At 40.2% G+C, this 25,707-nt stretch overlaps 2 protein-coding genes and 1 long non-coding RNA gene across 5 annotated transcripts in view; 1 reads left to right on the top strand and 2 right to left on the bottom strand.

Annotated features, from left to right (window-relative positions):
- tnni3k (TNNI3 interacting kinase) overlaps nt 1-25,707 on the bottom strand; it is a 30,496-nt gene that overhangs the window by 882 nt on the left and 3,907 nt on the right. For 2 of the 3 annotated variants that reach the window (XM_028586874.1, XM_028586877.1), the window contains 11 exons: nt 24,829-24,921; nt 24,691-24,748; nt 24,393-24,587; nt 20,516-20,620; nt 20,371-20,423; nt 16,718-16,770; nt 16,123-16,255; nt 15,419-15,528; nt 13,940-13,999; nt 13,689-13,858; nt 12,343-12,422 (listed from right to left, as the gene is read on the bottom strand). In XM_028586874.1, coding sequence (XP_028442675.1) covers nt 12,343-12,422; nt 13,689-13,858; nt 13,940-13,999; nt 15,419-15,528; nt 16,123-16,255; nt 16,718-16,770; nt 20,371-20,423; nt 20,516-20,620; nt 24,393-24,587; nt 24,691-24,748; nt 24,829-24,921 — 1,110 coding nt within the window. The remainder of the gene's footprint in view (nt 1-12,342; nt 12,423-13,688; nt 13,859-13,939; nt 14,000-15,418; nt 15,529-16,122; nt 16,256-16,717; nt 16,771-20,370; nt 20,424-20,515; nt 20,621-24,392; nt 24,588-24,690; nt 24,749-24,828; nt 24,922-25,707) is intronic. The other variant, XM_028586875.1, reaches the window with a different exon arrangement.
- On the top strand, nt 6,290-6,852 carry LOC114561136 (G2/M phase-specific E3 ubiquitin-protein ligase-like). Its single transcript, XM_028586880.1, has 2 exons — nt 6,290-6,383; nt 6,558-6,852. The coding sequence occupies exons 1-2, from the start codon at nt 6,326-6,328 to the stop codon at nt 6,806-6,808; spliced, it is 309 nt and encodes a 102-aa protein (XP_028442681.1). The 5' UTR covers nt 6,290-6,325; the 3' UTR covers nt 6,809-6,852.
- On the bottom strand, nt 9,604-10,388 carry LOC114561137 (uncharacterized). The gene is made up of 2 exons (XR_003693318.1): nt 10,236-10,388; nt 9,604-9,678 (listed from the first exon to the last, which is right to left on the bottom strand). It is a non-coding gene; the product is annotated as an uncharacterized LOC114561137 (long non-coding RNA).

Genomic DNA, 25,707 nt, shown 5'->3' with positions numbered 1-25,707 from the left:
GGATCTCGAACGCTGTTGCTATATGGCCGGTTACACACTGCAGGCTTTCAAACATCAACATGTCATTTGTTAATATGTATTTGTGTCTAAATGACATATAAACATATTTTCGTATTCTATTTTGCCTGGAAACGCTTCCAACACGCTCGCGTCTCGCGTGAAAAATAGGCGTTGGTTCTATTTCTAGCAGGCACGCGTCTCAGGCAGGCAGTGTGTAAGCTCTAACCTGTTAACATGAGAGCCGAAATATAAACGGACACGCCACGCGGCTGACACGCTCGCGTGACGCGTCCAGTGTGTAACCGGCATTATACCGGCGGGATAAATGACTCTTGCGCCCGACGCAAATCTAAAATGGGTTAGTCTGAAGTAGCTAGGTGAGGTTTGGGCATAACGTGCACTAAACAAATCAGAGAGTCAGCTCACATTCCCTTTAAGAGCAGGCGGGCTTGTTCCATGGCGGATTGCTATTATGACGGCGGATTGCCTGGCGCACGCCAGCGGGAGCTGTCCGGGATGCGGCAAAGTAATAAATGCCCGTCTTGACCGGGTGGCGATGTTGCTGCTCCTCTAGGGCGGATCTCCTCAAGTCTGGAGAGGATTGCTGCAGCCATGCCTGCTCCTGTTGTGCTCCTTCCTCCTCCCCCAACTCCATCTCCTTCCACCCGCTCCAGCAGGAGCGCATTGCCACTCCCAGACCAGATCCCGCCGGAGTTCAACATCACGTCTCCTTAAAGCCCTCTAATATTTCCTCATTTATGTCATCAACACATCCATGATTCATGGAAATGTTGTGTAAAACACAACAAGCCACAAAGAATGCTGCGACTTTTTGAGGACTGTACTGTAAAGTGCCTCCTGATCTATCCAAACACCTGAAGCGCATTTTCAGTAATATTTTTCTTTGTTATTATGTATGGTTTGCAAAAATGGGAACTGCTGCGTCCGTGTAGATGAGAGAAGCAAAGTGTATGCGCGTTGTGCACACGCTACATTATGGCCAAGCATGCGCCCCTAAAATAGCATCTGAATAACACACCACTGACTTTAGACTAGTGCCACTGACTTTAGACCAGGTTTTTCCTGGTCTGTGGCGGAATTGTTTTCTAAAACTGCAAAATAGTATGGGGTTCCATTTGTGCCAAAATTAAGTCGACATACTACCTGTCTATGCTTTGTGTCGTCTTCCATGTCTATGTGTCTATTATCTGTCTATGTCTACGTCTGTCTGTCTATGCTATGTGTCGTCTTCCATGTCTATGTGTCTATTAACTGTCTATGTCTACGTCTGTCTGTCTATGCTATGTGTCGTCTTCCATTTCTATGTGTCTATTAACTGTCTATGTCTATGTCTGTCTGTCTATGCTATGTGTCGTCTTCCATGTCTATGTGTCTATTACCTGTCTATGTCTTTGTGATTGCCCACATGACTCAACTTTTGTCTGTGTCAACTCAACTTACTCCTGTCGTCTGTCCTTGTCGTTTGACCGTGTCGTCTTGCTGTGTCAATGCTGCATGTGTCATGACAATGTGTTGTTTCACTCTGTCGTTGCTATGCGTCGTTGCTATGTGTCGTTGCTATGCGTCGTGTCACTCTGTCGTTGCTTTATGTTGTTTCACTCTGTCGTTAGCAAGAGCTAACGTTAGCTAACAAGAGTTCCGGCAGTTGATGTCACGCGATCCCAGCATGCACCAGTCAATATCAAAACACTCACTGCCATCGGAGCTGAGCCAGAGTCAGCTAGCTACGTTACTAGCTAGCTAGTTGCACCTATTGTAGATAGCTAGCTAGATAAATGGATCATTTATTGATCCCAAGGGGAAATAATTTGCTGCCTATTTCAATAAACGCCTTGATTCAGCATGGTGGATAGCTGCTGTGCGCCGGGATGCCAGAACCATCGGAAAAAGATAATGGATAGCATGAGATTCCTAGCTAAAGATCCCGAGAGAAGAAGTAAATGGATTGCTTCCATAAAACGTGCTAGAAGCAGACGGAACCAAACCGAGCCATGGGAGCCCACAAACAATGGATTTCGGTTATGCTGTGACCACTTCATATCAGGTAACTTAACAGAAATATCTTTATTTATGTAGCTAGCTAACGTTAGCTAGCAAAAAGGCTAAAACGGTTTCTAACCGTTGGGGCTAGTAGGGATACAGCTAGCTAGCTACGTTCGTTCCTTTCCTTTCTAGCCACAACCGTTCGTTATTACGAAAAGGCAAGTTCTACCTATGCAGTATGGCATGGATTTTGTGTGGATTACAAAGGCTAACGTTGGCTAACCTCAAAGAAGCACTGTATTCATATTTAAATCATAAAATCTCAGACTATACTGACTGATATTGCACATTTCCTTCCCTCGCTTTTGTATATTTTTTGTTAAATGGTAAGTTCTATTGTATTGTTATACTGTACACTTAAGAGTATTTTTTTTTTTTTATATATATTTCTTACTGTCCTCTGTTTTTATTCTTTATAAGTTAAGTGAGTGTTGTAGCCTAGCCTACTTTAGAGCAAAGATTAACCAGAGTCAAATTCCTTGTTTGTTTACTCAAACCTGGCCAATAAAGCTGATTTTGATTCTGATGTTGTTTCTATGTATTTATGTTTTAGAGAAAAAGAGTGACAACCCTCTGTCACCTGACTACGTTCCTTCAATCTTCAATCATGTTCCATCCCAGGAGAAGAGAAAAAGAAGAATGAGGTTAGATGTATTCAACAGAAGAGCAAACTTCAAAGAATAGAGAATCTGATTGCAAGCTAATAATGCCACTTTCCTTGGCAGATCCATGACTTTGCTACCCAGTAATGATACATTGGATGAGGCTCTCACCATCGAGTAAGTACAAATTAACACCACAAATTTCAGGGTTATTCCATGTGTAATCTGACAGAATTCAGTAAAGCGATAGCAGCAACATCTCAGTTTTTTTTTTGGGTCTCAAAAGTAAGGGCTCACCCACTGCAGGCCTCCAGTTTTCACTTATTCATTGCACCAAAACTGTTGTGACATTTCCACCACTACTCTTCGTTAGTATGGAATAATATACGAAATAGTAATGGCCAAATGTGGTCTTAACAGTGAAAGTCTTTCACGTATGCCTCGGAACCTTTGGAAGAAGTGATGAGCGTAGCTTTGCTAACTGGAGTCAATTGCACACAGGTTGATTGATTTTGCCCTGAGTCAGTGTTCCTTTTAAATAGGGTGAGAAAGCACTGCCCTATTTCTATTCCACCAACCGGTCTTGTGTGCCCTGATGCTGGACACACAAGTACATAAGTGAGTTATTCTTTAATATTTTGTTTTATAATGGCAACTTGTAGTTCCACTTGTGAGTAATCCCCAGTCTATATCCACGACATACCACTTATAGGGTTGGTCAGGTGCTGATGGAAATTACGCCTGATTACGGTCTTTTTCGGCTGGATGTCCGTCCCCTTCCTCTGTCTTTGTTGGCGTTCTAACGTCCGTGGATTTCTGAGGACTATTGTTAACTGCTCCTCAGATCTCTGCAGGGTAAATTCAGACAGCTAGCTAGACTATCTGTCCAATCTGAGTTTTCTGTTGCACAACTAAAACTACTTTTCAACATGCACATCTCCCACCCAGACAAATTCCTTTCTGAAATTATTTTGCAGAGGCCGCCCATGCTGATTGTGATTGTTTTAAAGAATTGCCAATATACCAGAGCATGTTTTCCACCATATGGGAATGCTGTGTGGACTCTGCAGCGCTGTGGAGAATTTCCTTGTTGAACTGATGTAGTGTTTGTTGGAATACTTAACTGTGAACCAATGAGTACTTGAGATGATAATTAACAGGATTAAGACTAAGTACAGTACATGAAACTTTACTTAGGCTGTAGCATTGTTTCTTTTAATAAATGCAGACTTGAATACTAGAAAATATAAATATTGATATGAAAAATAAACTACCTTTTTGTGGAATATGCGGCCACACTTATATTACCTCATGTCCAATTTGTGATGTCCTTACACTTCTGCCCTCTTCAATTATTTATACCTTTTTTAAATCATACTAATTGAAATGATAATGGGCTGGAACCATAGGGGCTTATGGTTTTAACATTCTCTGTATAGAGGTCTTTGTTATAAAGACATGATTTGACCAATCTCAGATGTTGCTGGCATGATGCCAAATTCTTCAAATTGGCATGCACTATGAATGTTGATACTTGCATTGGAGAGCCGTTTTTCAGTTTGTCTATGATCACGGTCTGTCCCTATAAAGTAATTGTACCAATGCATTACTACAGAATCCAGTGTGGCTGAGGCATGAACCCACATCAGTAGTGACTGTAATAGGACAATATTGTGAAAGTATCCTATTGAAAGGCTTACCTTTTAGTAAAAGAAATGAAAGTGCATGTATATTGACAGCGTCTTGGAGTTTATGCACATTGTTTTTTGTCTTTTTTTTTTTTTTTTCGGTGTAGTGCCTCCACGGTCCAACAGTGTGAATGTCATGAGGGAGTCTGTACTGGAGAGTGCCTTCAGAGCATTCAGGAGGCCAAGGTTTTCTCAGATCATCGCCTCAATGTTGTGTTTGTTGACGTTGATGGCACCACAGAGGGGCTGTAGATGACAGCGCCCCGAGCAGAGAATTCCTCCGCCTGCTGGTCATGGCAATCAAAGACAGCATGTACTTCACTGGACCAGAGGACAAGAAAAAAGCGTGTCTTTGATATCCCGTGGTATGCAACACTGATAAAGCAATTATGTTTTTTAATATATAACAATTATGTTTTTTCAATTTATGGTTTTTGCCACTGATGTGATCAGATTAATGTCCCAAGTGTCTGACAACATTATGGAAAGGAATCCTCTGGAGGTTGAGCTTTCTGTTAGAGTAAGATCCATTTTTTCCTTAAACATTTTCTGAAAAAAAAAACACCAGACTCCATGTAAGTAAACACATTTTTGCATCATAAAATACACAAAGTTGACAAACAAAATGAAACTATGAAAAAAGCTGTTCGCCTTTCCCATCAATCACTTGTTTTGGTTGAAATTAACAGATACTCTACCGATTGAAAATAAGATGGATCTTTACATGCTAAAATTACTGTTTATTAATTTGGGTTCTGGTGGGTTGAGCCATACCGATCTATGAGGTTTCTTGTTTTAAAAAAGCTGATTTTACTCTAAAGAAAATCCTCTCTGTAGGGATCCTTTATTTTATGTTGGCAAACACTTAGAAGAATAAGCCTGTCCTTTGAACTGTTGCAGCTCTGAGAGCTGGGGTGTTTGTAGGTCTGTCTGCTTCGCTGCTGCTTGTCCTCTCTGTCAGCATAGCTTACCTTTTGTGAAATGCCACTAATAAGACTTTGCTTTCATTAGTATAAATTGCATTTATAATAAACATTCAGTGTAATTAATTGAGAACATACTGTAGGGCTTTTTATTTTGTAGCACAAGGGAATGTGAGTTAAGAACATGCCGTTGGTCAATACTATGGGAATAATATAAACCAAATATCTTCATATAGTCATAATGGCCAGCGTGTGATTTAAAATTTGTTTTTCTTTTCTTTCTTTTTAAAGTGACAGCTTAAATACACATTTGCCTAGGTTTGGCACCTGTGAATTTAAGTCCTTGAATTTGTTTAACTTTTTACTGTTGTAACACAAATTTCTGTTTCAGCTTTGGATTCTGGAGAGTACAAATATATTGGAGAAATGCTCGCTTTTGCCATTGTCCACGGAGGCATCAGGCCGCCCCTTTTTTCAGAGCGTCTCTAATGCATGTTGCCCATTGTCCAACTCCACCAATTAAGATTGAGGAGGTGGATGACATGGAAATTCAGGAGAAGTTGCAAAGGGTAAATGGTAGCACACCTTGTATACCAGGGTGGAATGATTGCAGACATTCATCTGGTTAATTAAAAACAAACTGAATATTTTATAAGCAATTGATTTGAGAAATTTGTGTATGGCAAATTCAAAAATATAAATAAACATAAGTCTAAAATCTGAATAGTCAAAACTCTATTGTAGGGATGACATATGTGAAAAATCTAGCAAATGAGGACATATGGCCCAAGATCACTCTGCCCATCAATCATGTGTCCAAGATAAGGTGGAATGTGTGCAGGTGGTGGGAATGTTGTTTGGCTGTTAACTTTTGAATAGAAACACTGCATTTTCTGAGTATAATACTTGTGTTTTTACAGGTTGGAAGCGGAACTTCAGCAGTTTGGAATTGCTGAGGCAATAGCAAAGCATCCGGAGGTAATGAAACCTCTTTTGTTGGAAGCCCCAAAGGTGTTGATATGGAAGACCTTCAGAACCTTTTCATGACATGAGACATGAGAACCAGGCTTTCATGTTCTGGAAAGACTGGCTCCTGGAGGTGGATGGTATGTTTTGTTTTGTATTATGCTATCCTCAAAATTGGTCAAATAAATGCTAATGGTATAGTTTTAAAGTCAATATTACACATTTTACCATTTAAGTTTATTGCTTAACATTTGCGCGGTTTTAAAGCGATGGCATATTGATAACTTTATTTTTCTGTTTTGCTTCTCCTTTAGAGGGAACTAGACCTGTGACCCTGCAACAAATATTAACATTTGTCTCAGGGGTAGACACCATTCCACTGCTTGGGTTTCCCTACCCACCACAGCTGGAATTCTTGCATGGCGACAATGACAGTAGGAGAGTGTTCCCAGAGGCCAACACTTGTCAAGTTGTCTTAAGGCTGCCTCTGCACACCTCTTATGACAACTTTATCCATTTCATGGAGTCTGGGATACTGCAGTCCCCGACTTTTGGAGTAATCTAGTCAATATATATACATATACACAACGTACCACTTCCGAGTTTGTGCTGCCGGTTTCATTTTTTTTTTCTTTTCTTTTTCTCCCTTTTCGGATGCCTTCCGTTTTTTTTTGTTGTAATTTTAAACTCTGCTCGATTTATGAGGACTATGGTTAACCTTTTCTCAGATCTCTGCAGGGTAAATCAAGACAGCTAGCTAGACTGTCCAATCTGAGTTTTCTGTTGCCCAGCTAAAAATACTTTGGAATGTACGTTTCACCAAAACAAGTTCCTTCCTGAGGATGTTTTGCAGAGGCGCCTTTGCTCTGTATGGCGTTTAGTGCCGCACCACAATGATTGTGATTGGTTTACAGAAGTGCCAGTAAACAAGAGTACTTTTCTATGCTATTAAATATAACTACTGTAATACTTATTTGTTGTCATTAATCGCCCTAGAACAATGAATCCTCTGTGGTTTAGGCATCTTACATTCACCAACACTGCACCAACAGTCCACAGTATTACGCTATACGCATACACAGCAAGTTGCACATCGGCACCAAACTGCAATACATTACGTCAATACAGTGTTTGAAAAGCTTTGAAACGGTGGTCAAATCAACGCCAAAATAATAAGCCAAAGAAATTAATTCTCATCTTAATCAAAGCCAGCATGTACTGCTAAAATGTTAGGGTGGACTTGCATTTTAGATGTGGAGCTACTAAATGAACACTGTCATTAGTAGTGAATATGTTTGTAAACCAGTGAGGATATTAACCTTTTTATCATTGTTTTGTAGATTAATCTAATAATACATTTTATTTATATAGCATACCGTAAAACCAGTAAGTAATAAAATCCAACATATAAAACAAGCCTATTAAAAGCAATTAAAAAAACAATAAAACCAGTAACTATCAGGTGAGAAATATGAGTACTTTTCTTTAGTTGGATGATTTATACAAGCAACGTGATCAAAAACATTGATTTGCCATCTCTATAGTTACGTTTTGCACCTTTTTTTTTAAATCTGAAATTTAACAATGTTTACAAATATGAGTAATTGGGTTTGCAACATTTATTTTTCTGAAACTCAGTTAATTAGAAACAAGGTGCTTATCTTTTCTCACGAGTTGTAACACTTGATCAAAGTACAACAGCAAAATATTTGTGCTGCTGTGGTTGTATTTTAAGAACTCGTTCTGGTAAATAAACTATCAATACTTCCCATGTTACACTAAAGCAGGTATGCTGAAAAATAAATATTTCAAACGGGGAGATTTGGATTTGTGTCAAATCTCCTGTAAGTGAAGTAAAGATGGATAGCACTGGTTATCATGCTACCTATTATCAGATTTCTGCCTTAAATGGTGCAACATCAATGCAACAAGTTCCAACAAGTAAAACCTAGATGTGTTTAAATGTCACATTATCGACAAATACATTATGACAAAATGCATGCCAAATATATAGGCTTTATCGAAATACACCTCATCTGTAAAGACGTAAAGAAACCAAAAACAGAAGTAAGCACATGTAGCAGTTTGTGAGAGCAGCAGTTTTATTTACTTAACATACTGATGTAGTTTTCCAAAAAGAGCACTAAGGCATGGTACTGAATGGGGGTTTTTTACATTGAGGTTTTGTGGACTGTTTTAATGACTTGTCAGATCAAAAACCTAGTAGAGCTTAAAAGGTGAAGTAGGGGTGGAGTGTTAGATTGTGGTCAATACACATGTCACTTTATTAGTTAGTGGCAATTTCTTCTTCGTTTAGCAAAGGGTGGGTGACATCTGTTTTTACAAATTAATTCTCATCTTAATTAAAGCCAGCATGTACTGCTGAAATAATGTTAATGTGGACTTACATTTGAGATAGAGAGCTACAAAATGAACACTGTCATTAGTGGTGAATATGTTTGTAAACCAGTGAGGATATTGACTTATCATTATTTTGTAGACTCATCTAATAATGTTATTTATATAGCATACAGTAAAACCAGCACGTATAGCACATTAAAAAAAGATAAGCAATAAAACAAGCATCTTAAAAGCAATTAAAAACAATAAAACCAGTAACTATCAGGTGAGAAATGTAAGACTTTTGTATGTGGAAAGCTAATCTGAAGAGGTGTGTTTTGATAATTGTTTTGAATGTGTCCAGGTCAGTACAGACACGGACGGGTATGGGTAGGTAGTTCCAGAGGGAGGGGGCTGCAATGGTGAAAGCTCTGTCCCACCAGGTACGGTGCGTGGTCCTGAGTGGTGGGGAGAGGAGGTTAGTGTGGTGGTGGAGCAGGTCTGTGAGGAAGGAGCCTGGTTATGGAGGGCTTTGTGGGTGAAGAGGACTTTAAACTGGATGCGTTGGGAAACAGGGAGCCAGTGGAGGCTCTGAAGGACGGGAGTGATGTGATCACGTGAATGGGTGTGGGTGAGGAGACGGCCAGCAGAGTTTTTGGATGTATTCCATTCTCATTCAGTGCAGTTGTATTCATTTTATCTTTTAACAACATATTCATATCAGAGCTTGACATTCCAACTCAAGAGAAGGGATGTGTTTCTTAAAAAAAAAAAAAAAACTTTACTCTCTAATGGTGAAGTTGCTGGATTGTCATTTTCATGGAGAAAAGGCAGACTATTTTCATTTTCAAGTTCTTTGTTGATGTTAGATTCCTTCACCTGGTCTGCAGTAGGATGCTTGCTGTTGTCTTGAGGACAATCCGTTAGATCCATTACTGCTGCAGCTGATGGCTTTGCTGCTTTCTCTATTCTTTGAAGTTTGTTCTTCTGTTGACTACATCTAACTCATTCTTCTTTTTCTCTTCTCCGGGGATGGAACATGATTGAAGATTGAAGGAACGTAGTCAGGTGACAGAGGGTTGTCACTCTTTTTCTCTAAAACATAAATACATAGAAACAACATCAGAATCAAAATCAGCTTTATTGGCCAGGTTTGAGTAAACAAACAAGGAATTTGACTCTGGTTAATCTTTGCTCTAAAGTAGGCTAGGCTACAACACTCACTTAACTTATAAAGAATAAAAACAGAGGACAGTAAGAAATATATATATAAAAAAAAAAAAAAAATACTCTTAAGTGTACAGTATAACAATACAATAGAACTTACCATTTAACAAAAAATATACAAAAGCGAGGGAAGGAAATGTGCAATATCAGTCAGTATAGTCTGAGATTTTATGATTTAAATATGAATACAGTGCTTCTTTGAGGTTAGCCAACGTTAGCCTTTGTAATCCACACAAAATCCATGCCATACTGCATAGGTAGAACTTGCCTTTTCGTAATAACGAACGGTTGTGGCTAGAAAGGAAAGGAACGTAACGTAGCTAGCTAGCTGTATCCCTACTAGCCCCAACGGTTAGAAACCGTTTTAGCCTTTTTGCTAGCTAACGTTAGCTAGCTACATAAATAAGATATTTCTGTTAAGTTACCTGATATGAAGTGGTCACAGCATAACCGAAATCCATTGTTTGTGGGCTCCCATGGCTCGGTTTGGTTCCGTCTGCTTCTAGCACGTTTTATGGAAGCAATCCATTTACTTCTTCTCTCGGGATCTTTAGCTAGGAATCTCATGCTATCCATTATCTTTTTCCGATGGTTCTGGCATCCCGGCGCACAGCAGCTATCCACCATGCTGAATCAAGGCGTTTATTGAAATAGGCAGCAAATTATTTCCCTTGGGGATCAATAAATGATCCATTTATCTAGCTAGCTATCTACAATAGGTGCAACTAGCTAGCTAGTAACGTAGCTAGCTGACTCTGGCTCAGCTCCGATGGCAGTGAGTGTTTTGATATTGACTGGTGCATGCTGGGATCGCGTGACATCAACTGCCGGAACTCTTGCTAGCTAACGTTAGCTCTTGCTAACGACAGAGTGAAACAACATAAAGCAACGACAGAGTGACACGACGCATAGCAACGACACATAGCAACGACGCATAGCAACGACAGAGTGAAACAACACATTGTCATGACACATGCAGCATTGACACAGCAAGACGACACGGTCAAACGACAAGGACAGACGACAGGAGTAAGTTGAGTTGACACAGACAAAAGTTGAGTCATGTGGGCAATCACAAAGACATAGACAGGTAATAGACACATAGACATGGAAGACGACACATAGCATAGACAGACAGACATAGACATAGACAGTTAATAGACACATAGAAATGGAAGACGACACATAGCATAGACAGACAGACGTAGACATAGACAGTTAATAGACACATAGACATGGAAGACGACACATAGCATAGACAGACAGACGTAGACATAGACAGATAATAGACACATAGACATGGAAGACGACACAAAGCATAGACAGGTAGTATGTCGACTTAATTTTGGCACAAATGGAACCCCATAAAATAGCACCAGGGAACGTTTGCGCCTGAACCCGCCTCCTCTTTTCACTGAACCGCCCCCGGGAGCGCAAATTCATTCCCTATTTTACCGACATGCGTCTGTGGAGGGAAAAGTCCGCTGTGCGTCGGGTGCAAAATAGGAATGATACATGTATTGGTGTACAAAGGCAATTGCGCTGGTTGCAAGATAGGGCCCAGAATAGCACCAGCAGAACTTACAGTTTGTTTTGCAAGGTATGAAAATTGAGATAAAAAAAACCCTAAAATGTAGTAGAGTCTCAAAGAAACGATCACCTCAGGTAAAAAGCACATTTGAAGATGATACTTAATTTGCTCGACTACAGAATGTCACACTTTGAGAACCAGAGAACTACTTGAACTTGAATCTGATTTGATCCCAACACCAGTAATGAAGTGTTAAACTGCACCTGCTTTGCTTTCAAAAACAATTATGGTGCGTTCTTTTTGTCCACCGAAGTTGATTTATGAGTCGTTTTGAGGAGTTACGAACCGGAAGTTGCAAAAAGAACGCCACCGAGGTCGTATATACAACTCGTCAAGTCGTCTGAACTCAGAGGACCCCGAGTTCACTTTCAAAGATGGCTACGTCGTGTATTATACTTAGTAAACATTGTGGTTTTCTACAATTTTAAGCACTTTTGTCTTTGTTGTAACCAAATGAAGAAGTCGTACACATAGCACTGTATACTGCTACCTATAGGCATGTTGCTACAGTCTTATTATGAGTTAAATACCGCCTAATTAGTTATTTTGTAGCTTGTGCAGCTGAAATTGGCTAGAGACGCTCGGTTGCTATTTGACAACAACGGCTTTGAGCCGAGTCTTGAGCAGAAAGCAGAGCAGTAGCCTAACGTTAACGTTAATCAAAACGTAATTTTCATGTATCAAACTGTGAAATATATTTGTGTAATATGTCAATAACTGGGTGAATAGAATCCTAAATGTTACCAAAAATGTTTAAAAAAATCCATCTTTTCTCCGACTCGTAGTATTGTGTGACAAAAAGAATGCAACAACCTGCGGTTATTCGTTTTTCGACATGGATGTGACGTTACACTCGAGCTACTAGTCGCGATTACAAGACAAAAAGAAAGCACCATTACTGTCACTATACAGTATCAGTAGGCATGTATTCTGCCACTCACCATTGCGATCGATAGGAGAAAACTGCATGTTCCTTCTGAGTTCCTCCAGTGAAAGGCCTCCGGATGCACGACGCCGCTCACTGAAAAATAAAATCAGCCGTTACAAATGAATCCACTCGAAAACAACACCAGTCCACAAATATATACAGCTTTGTGTACATGGAGAAAGACAGATGAGATGCAGCCAGATAGAAGCTGGAGAAATCCAATACGTAACGTCCGACCTAATACCAGGCTGCTGTCACTTTCTCTGTGGGAGTACAACACTGATGATGAGGTTGGACGGGGCACAATCTGAACAAAGTTTATGTTGCTTTGCAATTGATAATTGAACATTTGGAACATTATATTCATGATCTGTGGAAAGTCAAATTTGAATGAATTTATACTTTTATTTGGGATGGAAACACACGGAAAGGTAGAGCACCAGGAAATTACTGACCCCCACCTCCTGTTTCTGGCTTCATAGTGACTGTTACCAGTGCTCCGACACACACACACACACACACACACACACACACACACACACACACACACACACTGAGACACACACACACACACACAAACACACACACACTGAGACACATAGCACAGAGGCTGAAAGCCAGGCGTCTAATAGAGGCCTTCCTCCTCGGCCAGAAAGCCATGCATGTTTTATTGCATTTGCTTTCCTTTGTTTCCTGTTCGGTATCTGAGCAACTCCACTCCTCACTGTTGCAGTAAGTATCTTAACTGGTCTACATGTTACTGGCACAACAATTGCCGTTTCCATGAAGCCTGGTCAAATTAGAGCAAGCCCAGACACGATGTTTGTGGAATTCCTCTTAGCAGAGTTTTAAGCCAAAAACATTTAATTGAACTTCTGCTGGTGGAAAACAAATTCGGATGTCTTGGTTAAAGCTTTTTAAACTACTTTTTGAGGCCATTTTTAAGGCTCCTCCACATGTTAATTATAAAACTAATTAACCCTATAAATCATTTGAATAAATTAGAACATCCGCGTTCCCTCTAAAACGACGACAATAAAAACATCATGATCTATATATTAAGTTTGCTGTCACGTTTATTTGAAATGTGAAACATTTTCAAGGCATCAAAGCTCAGCTCCAAAAAAAAAAAAAAAAAAAAAAAAAAAAGGTTGCTATGCACAATGAAGATGATCAACTATGAAGACACACCAGCAGGGTTTTCAAAGCTTCATGCAAACAACTTCAGCTGATTACAGTAAAACCTGGCCCAGACTTCGGCTACTACTAATAGTTGGGTTATTGGGTGAGTGTGAATGTGGCCGTAGTGCTGTACATTATTGTGTTATGTCTGTTAAAAGGTTCCTTGAGTTCTCTTACCTCTGGGTCCAGAAGGCGTAGGCGCGAGTGTTGAGGGCGTACTCCAGTTCGAAACGTGAGCGCAGGGCGGCCACGTGGCTCCGACTGGGTCCTCCTCGCCCGAGCAGACAGTCGGAGGAGGAGGAGGGCGACAGGGAGCCACTGCTGTTACTGGAGGCTGGAGACATCAGCTGCCACGCAAAAACAACAACATATATGCCATGCACTGCAGTGTTAAACAGGATGAAGGAAACATGTGAGATATGATATACCTCGACGTTGCACAAGCATTCCTCCAGGTTGGAAACCACTTCAGAGAACTCGGGCCTGTCCTGGAATTAGAAAAAGCTAACACTATATCATTTATTTCTGCTTTGATGCTGAACAATCAAACGCATCCCGTGTATCCCACAACAACGAGACGTGTAGTCTCTCAAACACTGTCCTGTTTGTTGTGCTCATTTCGGTCCACCCCTGCATGAAGCAAAGGTGAACTCTGCTTCAAAAGCAGTCCTTAGATCTCTTGCCTCACTGTAAAAGAACAAACGCTGCCTCCCCGGAGCTGTTCAATTATACATCACATCCTCAGATAGAGGCCAGGGGCTGTCTGTGCATGCTGCTTTTATACACAAGACCAAAGAAACCCAAGAATACTAGGACAACACAGTAAAGATGAAAACACATGACAAACTTTTAAAGATCTTTCATTTTGGTTTTAGTAAATACTTAGTATTTAAAGCTCTGTTGAAATGCAATCTAATGGTCTAGAAGTTATTATGATCATGTATGTGGTGATTTTTATAAGCCAATTACTGTAATATGAACATTTTGAAATTTCCGATTATATTGGTGTCACACATCTGACAGATACACGTTAACTGTAAACATGTGTAACTTTGTGACGTCCTATTATGACCACGTCTTTGACGGAGGGAGCAAACAGGAAGGAGCCGTGCCACAGAGGGAGGGATGTACCAACATGCTCGGCCGTGTTCTAATGTGTCTTAATGAGGCCAAATACAAACACATGACATGGCTAATACAGTAATGAGCATCACAGCACTAAGGGAGGATCATCCAGGCCATGTGTGCTAGTCGTGCAATTACTGTATGTAGCATCTGGGGACACTGGAGCAGCCGACTCTGCATCAGTTCCCTCTCTGAGCTTCAGTATGTCTAAATAGCTAATGACATGAAAGGATGCTATTGGTAAGATTATTTTACAGATTTAAACTGCCAAGCAATCCCTGGTTGAGTATATGATGGACAGTACAGCACATATTGTGTGCCATTGTATAAAATATAATGTACATTTATTGAGAATGTGAGTGAATGTTTGTGAATCTGTTACATTCCATTCTGTAAAAATCTCTGAACACAGCCTCTCTCATCTGTTTTAATTGGTATCATAAATTTGTATCCTAAACTGTTTTCCTTTCTGAAGATTAATCTGCTTGAAGGTGCCTTGGACCTTTCCTCTGGAGCCTCTTTCTTATCTTTCTACTGTCACTTCATCTAAGTGAATGCAGCGATTGTTAGAAAGTGTGTATATTCGTGTGTGTCTCACTAATCCTTTTTTTAACATTGTGAACTGAACCCTGCCTCGGGTCACTTTGTTCTTCGCTTTCAGATACAACTCGCACAGGTCAAGCCAGCAGATGATAGGATACGAACCACAAAACAATCGTGATCGGACAATCAGAGCTCAAATGAAATTGAAGAAGGTGGGGGGGGTGGATTGTGTCATTTACCTCTGGGCAGGCGTTCCAGCCTCTCATCAGAAGAGCAGAGATGGGTTTGGGGATGGAGTAGCCAACAGGAGGCCGGATGTGATGGTAGGCCATGTCTGCTGCTGCAGCAGCTGTGGACAGAAGTACATCTTCAATTTAGTCTAATCAGCCTTCTGTGTTTGCACCCTATTTTGTTGTTGCTGTTGTTGTTGTAGTAGTTTGTATATATTTTGTCATTGTAAAATTTAAAAACAACTAAAAAATGTTTACCATGCATGCTCTCTGGACAGTATCAATCTGTCTGACTGTCGGTCCACCATCTCAACAACAGCTATAACATTGATTACCAGAGATTCAATAGAGACAGCCGTGGTGGACAGATGATCATAAATAATCGTAAAGACTTTGGTGATCCCCCGGCTTTTCCTTCCAAATGCCACCATGAGGTCGACATTTGTGGTTTTGAGTGATATTGGGTGGATTCTCTGAAACTGAAATTGAGGCTGATGCAATTTAAACATCAGGTGCTCATTTTATTATTTACACATGTGCTTTTCCTGCTGTGAAATGTCAAAATAGCTGAGGTGAAAACGGTGTATGATGTCAGAGGTCTCTTGTGGGGTCTCCCCTCAGTGTATACTCTAATCTGTACACACACATACACACACACACACACACACACACACACTTTAACCATTTACGATGCCATGACTGATAAACAATACCAGGTTTCAAGTGAGCAAAGGGAATTTCTCCAGTAAGCAGCTCCCACAGACAGAGGGCGTAGCTGAACATGTCTGCCTTCACAGAGTAGCGAGTACACTGGGTAAACACCTCAGGAGCCATCCAACGCAGGTTCTGTGCAAACACAAACGTAGTCACACACACACATACAATATATGCACATACACACACAGTAGCCTAATTACAGTTAAAAATCATAACACACACAAAAATGAAGTCCAGTTACTGACATCTATACTGCGTCCCGGCAAGGGCAAGTAGTTTCTCACAACAGGCAGTTCCCAAGAGATGTAACACACTTAACACCAAACTGCAGGCCAAGCACTCTTTGTAGTGATGAGTCAGCACATTGAGACAAAATCTGCATGAAGGCAGTTTTTTTTAAAGCTGGTGGGTAATTGATGACAGGTGCCAGCAGAAGCTCTGGCTTGAACTCCCGCAAAATAACAGCATAATGCAAAGTGCCTTATTCTTCCATGCATGCTGCATATGGTGTGAGAGTATTTTGGCCACAGAGGGAGGAAAAACTCATTCCAAAAGGTTTTGTATTTGTGCGTCATTAAATAAATCACTGACCCCTGGCTGCTTGGTCATGTTATCCTCAGCCACAGATTGTAGAAATCTAGATTCTGCAGAGGAAGAGGAGAACATGCAATTAAACAATGTACATCCACTGATATTTTAAGCTATTTAGCTGATCTTTGATCTAAGCTCACTCACACTGAGCTTAGCTCAAAGATCAGCTAATCTAATTAAATCGTTGATTGCCAGAAACAGATAGAAGTGAAACCAACAGAAACATGGCTGCCAGACTAAAACAATCCCTTGAGTGTAGGAATGTTTAACTAGTTGATGCTGTTTACTGTTCTTTGAACTGCATGGTAATGGCACATGGGAAATGGAACAAAACTACCTGGGCAAAAGAAGTAAGTTTATTTCATTCCTAGTTTCCTCTTTATCCTTTTTTTTGTTTTAAACAAGCCAATGACTTTAAAGGTGCCCTGCCACATGTATTTCATTACTTTTTGGTAATGTCTGAAGTTCTACCATGGACTCTGTAGAGAGAGCCTGGCTGTCAGAATCCTTTACCCAGCCCAACTGGGTGAGCTAATGAATAGTAATGAGCTCAGGCAATATGATGTCAGACTGACCAGCTTTTGTAATTGGCCTGATTTCTCTGCTTATTTATTTTCAGTGGCTAGAGCTGACAGAGGAGGTAGCAGTTCATTTTCACATTCACAATATGACACAAACACATGTGGACCTAACATATTTCAAAAAATGCAAGTAAAAACGGTTTTGTATGGCAGGGCACCTTTAAAGCTGCAATAAAGTGAAGCTACAAAAACTTTTGCAGAACAGCGGCCACTGTGGTCACAGGAGACAATTACACAGGGGACACAGGGAACAATGGTAAATCTAACAAAAGTAAAAATAAAGAAAACTCCTGAAGCAAGGAAACCAACTCAGTGATGTCAGTTATATGTAAGCAGGTTAAAAATACTACACATTGTCATAAACATAATGTTACTCTAAAGGTATTTGATCACATATGTGATTTAGTTAAAAACCAACACTAGGTATTGTTATAAATAAGGTTAAAAGTCATTTCATGAAAGGGTTAAAAAGTACAGTGTAATAAATATGTTCAAAAGACAGATGTATTGTTCCATAAGTAAGAGGAAGTTGTGTTCGTGAATTAGAGTAATACTGGTCTTACATTTTCGACCTAATCCTATCATTAAAGGTTTGTCTATTTTTGGTAAGGAAATTAGAGTAACTCAACTAGCAGATGATACATATATATATATATATATATATATATATATATATATATATATATATATATATATATATATATATATTATATATAAATTGCCATAAATCTGGGACGTTAACTGTCTCTAAAAATGATTATAGTGTGTGTTTGGTTATTTTAGGTTTTCAAGCTGAGGTGCTAAAGGTTAGTATATTTGTTAAAGGGGTGATAGAATGATTATATAGGGTATTTTACACTGTTCCTTAAGGTCTCCTAATGGGTTATGTAACATTGGTTGGGCTGAAAATTGCCCGAATGCTATTTTATTAGGCCCTTAACTACCCTGTGAATATGGCTCTATTTGGAACAAGAGCTTTTTTTCCAAATATGGTATGCTCATGAATATTCAGAATGAGCTACGCGCTGATTGGTTTGAGCAAACTACATAGAAACACATGGGAGACTCGACAGCAGGTCTCATTGCAAAGTTATACATTGTTTTCGGGCTATTACGTTATTAAATTCACTTCTGAGACTTTTTTAAGCGAGAAATCAACTATATAAAGCTCAAATATGGGACGTTTTACGAAAATTGATGGATTATTGCTGATGGATTAAGACTGTGTCGGAGTTCAGCTGCCGGTGCTGCCTGTGTTGCTGCCTCGCTGCACGGCCTGCCTTGCAGCCCACAGCACTCCATACCCTCGCAAAGTCACCGTTTTGGGGTTAGTGGACCAAACGATGCTGCGCTGACAGAGCTCCAGGGCCTGCAGCTCCCCTCTTCCTGCTAGCTAAATGGCCCGTGTGTGAGAGTGATAGCGCGGTCAGCGAGCTTGTTACACCAGCAATCTCTTACAACAGTTCCAGTTAATCTTGGCTGGCTGTCAGCATAACTAGCTATATTTACAGTTTGAATTTTGTCACGCCACTTATACAACATATCTCTAAAGGTCTTATAAAGCTAACGGTGTCCGATTTCAAGTTAATGACTTTTTGTGAAGATTAGGGGTTTCGTTATATATGACTGTCCCTTCAATCCTAGCTATGTGTGGCTAGCTACAAATCACAGATATTTAGCTTCATTTTTGGCGTAATTTCTGTATATTTACAGTTTGAATTCCATCACGCCACTTATACAACATCTCCCTAAAGGTCTTATAAAGCCTACAACGGTGTCCAATTTCAAGTTAATGAATTTCTGTGAACAGTGGGGGTTTTGTTAATTATGACTGTCCCTTCAATCCTAGCTATGTGTAGCTAGCTACAAATCACGGATAATTAGCTTCATTTTTGGTGTAATTTCTGTATATTTACAGTTTGAATTTCATCACGCCACTTATACAACATCTCCCTAAATGTCTTATAACGCTAACAACGGTGTCCAATTTCAAGTTAATGAATGAATAGAGCTACATCCAGCCGCAGGCTCTATCAATGAGACTCGCGGACAAGCGGCGTTTATTTCCCCAATCGTTTGTTTAAATAACTCAACACATTATAATTACACACATTAAAAGATTAACTGGAACCTGTGGCTCGCTGACCATGCTCTCACTCACATACACTGGGCATTTACCTAGCAGGAAGTTTGAGCTTCTATGTATGTCCTATTTACCCACCGAACTGTCGTTATTCAACTATGACAGGGTAAAATCGGTTTTGCATTCTATCACCCCTTTAAATAAGTGATACATATATCTAATTACCATATGCTAATTCCTTAAAAGCCATTACAGTGCATTGATTTCAGTGGGTTAAGTAAACTAAGCCTAATAATAGTTGTTACAGATAATTTAAGGTGGCTAAAGGAACTTTACTGTAAATTACGTTAACTGATTTATCAAACTCAGGGCCCTCCCCTGACTAAACTGGGGATAGGTGGGCTACATACACTAATATCTATTACTCTAGTCTAGAACATTAGCCACCGGAAGCTACTGGTCATTAGGGGTGGGAATCACCAGAGGCCTCACGATACAATATAATCAAGATACTTATGTAACGTTAAGATACTATTGTGATTTTAAACATATAAAAAATTCTGCGATATATTGCAATGTATTATCTTTTTTTCCAACTTCAAATTTTTCCCAATTTCAAATTATGTCCCCAAAAGGAAACTTTGTTAACATCTGTTTTATCTAAAAAGATACATTTCTTCATCTCACTTCAATTGTATTGCTGCAAAATGGGATTGTCAAGCAGACAAACTGACCACCACATATATAATAATAGATCGATACTTGGCGTCTGTGTATCAATACAGTACTGCCACGGAAAATATTGCGAAACTGATATTGATTTTTTTTTTTCCCACCTGTACTGGTCATACCAAACCGAGTATTATGGTGAGTTTTATTGCTAAATATATACTGGAGATATTCTTTCTTAGAAATGTAAAGTTATTTATTCTTTCAAAAAATGGTTAATGCAGCTTTAATTTTCTTGTACACTGCAAAATGTCTCTTACCTCCAAAATCAGCCACCACTGCGTGTCCGTCCTCGTACAGCAGAATATTGTGGCTGGAAGGATCACGTGTATTATTAGTAATGACATCAGATATTTCAGCCTGCCAATACCATCGCACCACACATGCTGTTACTGTGGCACCCACCTGTTGAGGTCCCGGTGGATGATAGGCTGGGTGAGGTTGTGCAGGTACTCCATGCCCTTGGCCACGTCAATGGCAATGATGAGCTTGGACTGCAGGTCGATGAGCCTGTCCATCGACACATCATTAAAGCAGCAGCCACTTAGTGGCAGATCAATAGTCCCTGCCAATCACACACAGAACTTTACACAGATCAATAGGACGGTCTATAAAGACAGCACCTGGCCACACAGTTAGCGGAACACTTCATCTGGATCAATGATGATCCCGGCCGAGGGGGCGCTTCCAAGGAGGTTAATGAGACCTGAAACAGTCGGCGGTGCTGTGCAAACATGCCCTCGTAAGACACTGAGTAACTCCTTAAGGTAGTTTGAGCTCTTTTAGGTCTCAACATCATGATTAAGTCGCTGTCAAAGTGTGTGAAGAATAAAACAGACCTGATGTTGACACATGAACTTCTTGTTTTTTTTTAAGCTTTGTTTGCTAAATATAACAGAAGTTTTAACAGAAGAAACACATTTAAAGATAATTTTTGGGGGCTTTTTCTCTTTATTATATAGTGACAGTGGATAGACAGGAAATGGGGAGAGAGATGGGGGATGACACGCAGCAAAGGGCTGCAGGTCAGATTTGAACCCGCGCCGCTACAAAGGACTCAGTCTACATGGGGCGAACACTCTTACTGGGTGAGCTAGAGGCCGCCCCAGAAGAAACACATTTAAGATGGAGTGCATTGCAATATTACAATGAATAATAACTTATAACACTGTGGAAATTTGCTGTGGTGTATGGGACTGAATTATACTGCAATGTATCCCTATTATGGGACTTTTGGAGCTGCTCCCCCCGCGACCCGATACCAGATACAGTGAGGGGGGAAAAGTATTTGATCCCCTGCTGATTTTGTTCGTTTGGCCACTGACAAAGAAATGATCACTCTATAATTTTAATGGTAGGTTCATTTAAATAGTGAGAGAAAGAATAAAAAAATTAAAATCCAGACACGTAATAAATTGATTTGCATTTTAATGAGAGAAATAAGTATTTGACCCCTCTCAATCAGAAAGATTTCTGGCTCCCAGGTGTCTTTTCTACAGATAACAAGCTGAGATTAGGAGCACACTCGTAAAGGGAGTGCTCCTAATCTCAGTTTGTTACCTGTAGAAAAGACACCTGTCCACAGAAGCAATCAATCAATCAGATTCCAAACTCTCCACCATGGCCAAGACCAAAGAGCTGTCCAAGGATGTCAGGGAAAAGATTGTAGACCTACACAAGGCTGGAACGGGCTACAAGACCATCGCCAAGCAACAGTTGGTGCGATTATTCGCAGATGGAAGAAACACAAAAGAACTGTCAATCTCCCTCGGTCTGGGGCTCCATGCAAGATCTCACCTTGTGGAGTTGCAATGATCATGAGAAAGGTGAGGAATCAGCCCAGAACTACACGGGAGGATCTTGTCAATGATCTCAAGGCAGCTGGGACCATAGTCACCAAGAAAACAATTGGTAACACACTACGCTGTGAAGGGCTGAAATCCTGCAGCACCCGCAAGGTCCCCCTGCTCAAGAAAGCACATGTACAGGCCCGTCTGAAGTTTGCCAATGAACATCTGAGTGATTCAGATGAAAACTCAGCGAAAGTGTTGTGGTCAGATGAGACTAAAATCAAGCTCTTTGGCATCAACTCAACTCGTCGTATTTGGAGGAGGAAGAATGCTGCCTCTGACCCCAAGAACACCATCCCCACCGTCAAACATGGAGGTGGAAACATTATGCTTAGGGGGTGTTTTTCTGCTAAGGGAACAGGACGATGGACGGGGGCCATGTGCCGTCAAATTTTGGGTGAGAACCTCCTTCCCTCAGCCAGGGCATTGAAAATGGGTTGTGTATGGGTATTCCAGCATGACAATGACCCAAAACACACAGTCAAGGCAAAAAGGAGTGGCTCAAGAAGAAGCACATTAAGGTCCTGGAGTGGCCTAGCCAGTCTCCAGACCTTAATCCAATAGAAAATCTGTGGAGGGAGCTGAAGATTCGAGTTGCCAAACGTCAGCCTCCAAACCTTAATGATTTGGATTAAGCTGCTGCTGTTTCAATCCTGTCGGCTCTCTGCAGCGGGCGGGGCTGCTGCTCAGTTCCCCCCGCGACTGACGCGCACACACACAAACACACACGGTGGATGTAGGAAAAACCGGAGATGAGATGACACGATGACCTAAATTGAGGACAGCTACGCTCGTTATTGTAAGTGCAATGATAAGTTAAAGTCCAATAAGTACTTTATCAAACCATATGAATGTGTGTCCCACCCCAGGCCAGGATAGGATATTAACTATCAATGTAAAGATCAACAAGCCACTGACACATATGTTCAAATTTGATTCATTCATTCAATAAATTGTAATTTTTTTGTCTTAAATCTACAAGCCATTTTCATATTATACCAACATTTACAGCATCCTCAGCCTTTTTGGTAAAGTTACTAGGAAAACTTAGCCCAGAGTTGTTTTATAATATAAATATATTATTAATAATGCCGCGAAATCCTGGAGGGACACAATATTAATTACAACACTAAACTAGAAAATAGTTTAAATGTCCATCACAATTTTCCAGAGCCCATGTTGGTGGTTTTTTCTCAACAGTCTAAAACCAAGATTTTAATGATATAAAAGAGAAAAAAGTAGCTCATACTCACACTTGAGAAGCTGGAAACAGATATTTATGCTTGATAAATGATTAATGGATTATCAAAATGTTTTAATTTTCTGTCCATTGACAAATTAATCGCCAACTATTTCAGCACCAACTCATTACAAGACTGTTGTGTTGGATTGTATGACACTGTACAATGGTTTATATGTTTCCAATGCTATCCTGCCATGACTCTAATCATACATAGTATTAAATATGGCTGCTCTTTCTGTGGTTTTAAGTATGTGAAATAGTTAGAAGTGGAAACAGAGGGAAGTCCTTAAGTTTAGCAGATTGTGTGTGTGTGTCATTACCATTAGCAAATAGGGACAGTGTTGTTGATTGTCATATTCTTTAGCCAATCAAATTTGGAGTTTGCCATGTTGGGCGTATTTTTTGACAGGCCAGAGCCTTCTAGCTGGCCCGGCCAACTACGCCGCCATTTTTCGGACCAGTTAGCATACGGTGGCTGAGAAGCAAAACTAGCATAACCGTAGCAGTAACGTTAGTTCAAGTTCGTTTCGAGTTTTAGATGTAAAGTTAATGAAAGAAAAGATGTACTTTTTCTTTGAATGATGAGCAGCTTTTGGTAAGTTTAATGGATTGTTCTGAATTTTAGTAAAATGATTTTACTAGCTATTACTGCTTGCTTTAGATTGTTGCTACTGGTGTTGAAGGTTTGAGCAGTGCGAGTGGCCGCTGTGCCTTTGTGTGTGCGTGGTGGCATGTGTGTTGAGCCCCAGCGGCTTGGCTGGAATTTGTGGGGAAGCCTGTTGATCGCTGATTGTGTTATTTGTGTTTTTGATTGCTTTGTGGTCGTCGTATGAGTAAATGTGACCGGTTGTTGTGGGTTTGTAATTGTTTCTTTGGTAATAACATTAATTTGAACAATATTTTATGATGCAGCACCCTGTCATACTGCATAAAAGTGATGGCTTCAGTCGCCATGTATTCATGCCTCTGCAATAGTGTATTGAAACTCTGTGTTGAGCCTTGTTTTAAATCACTTTATTCCACACGATAATTTAGTGCCCTGGTGAGGTTATTCAAAGGTGGTTTAATTGCTGTAGGATAGTACTGAAGGCCCAGGTGTAAAATACACAGCCCGCCACTGGTCAATGGGCACCTATTACAGACAGTATAATATAGTGTAAACTCCAGTGTGTAGCGCACAGTTCCTCACCTCTTCTGCTCGTGCAGCAGAGAGAACAAAGAGCCTCCAGAGACATACTGGGTTACGATGGCAAACTGGCAGGGGTCGTCCAGACAAGCTCCCATAAACTGGATGATACAGGGGTGGTTGAGGCGACAGAGGATGGAGACCTCTCTGCAGAACATGTCCACGTCTGACTTAGAGCAGTACGTGTTGGCTCGATAACTGCAAACAAAAGTTGACATTGAAGAACTCATCAGTTTCGCCTTACCCAAGATGGGATGCAAAATATAAACAAATGTGGGAGGTATTTTAAGTGGAGAAGTACCGTTTGATGGCAACAACTTTGTTTCTGCATTTGCCTCTGTAGACTCTTCCAAAGGAGCCTGAGTGTGAAACAGATTTGATGCTCAGCAATAAGATGTTATTATTTATCTGAGCCCTGAAAACGTATGAACAGAGTTACCTGATCCAATAAGTTCATTAAACTCCAGCTCAGACAGCTGAAGATGGAAATGAGATGGGAGGTTGGCCCTGAGCAGGAGAACTTCTGCCTTCTCTGAAAACAGAGCGCAACATTTTTTGGAAACTTTATTTCATCATTGGAGAGATTTACAGCAGTTTAATGCATCATCAGTTCAATTCCCTCTCCAGGTTAATCTGTGCTAGGCACATTAGAGAATCACTTTATTTTCATTTTCATCATTATTCTAAAAGCATGGCTAATACTGAGATTAAATATTAGTGGTCAGGGTATAATGAATAAAACTGGGGTGGAAATATGAACACTATGGATTCTAATGCAATTAGTAGTTGCATCATAATGTAGATTTTTGTTTATCACAAGGAGCTACAGATATTACTTTATTCTACAAAGATAAGTTGAGAAAACGTGGTTTATTGTTATGGAGTCATCATTTTGTGTGAGTCATTAAATAGAAGTAAGGAATGTGCACCACCATTTGAATAACTACAGCTAATGTGAAAATACTGTACTTTGCTCCACGGATGCTTCTCCTTCAATGCCTAAAAGAAGGCCAATGCGTGTTAGCTTCAGTAAGTCATACATTGCCCTCCTTAGGCCAATTGTCATTATCATTTTTTCATGTTTAACCCTAGATGTTTAGAGGCTTTAAACATGATTTTCATCCAATTCAGATCAATAGTTTCTAAGATATTAAGTATGAGTAGCACAGGGACAAAGACAGATCTGTAGTTTCAGTGATAAGGACATAAGCCACGTTATCATCTAAGCCCCTTCTCTTGGCAGTGTGTGTGTGTGTGTGTGTGTGTGTGTGTGTGTGTGTGTGTGTGTGTGTGTGTGTGTGTGTGTGTGTGTGTGTGT

Source organism: Perca flavescens, chromosome 9, assembly GCF_004354835.1.
Source record: "Perca flavescens isolate YP-PL-M2 chromosome 9, PFLA_1.0, whole genome shotgun sequence".
Lineage (NCBI taxonomy): Eukaryota > Metazoa > Chordata > Actinopteri > Perciformes > Percidae > Perca > Perca flavescens.
This window is presented reverse-complemented; position numbering and strand designations above follow the sequence as displayed.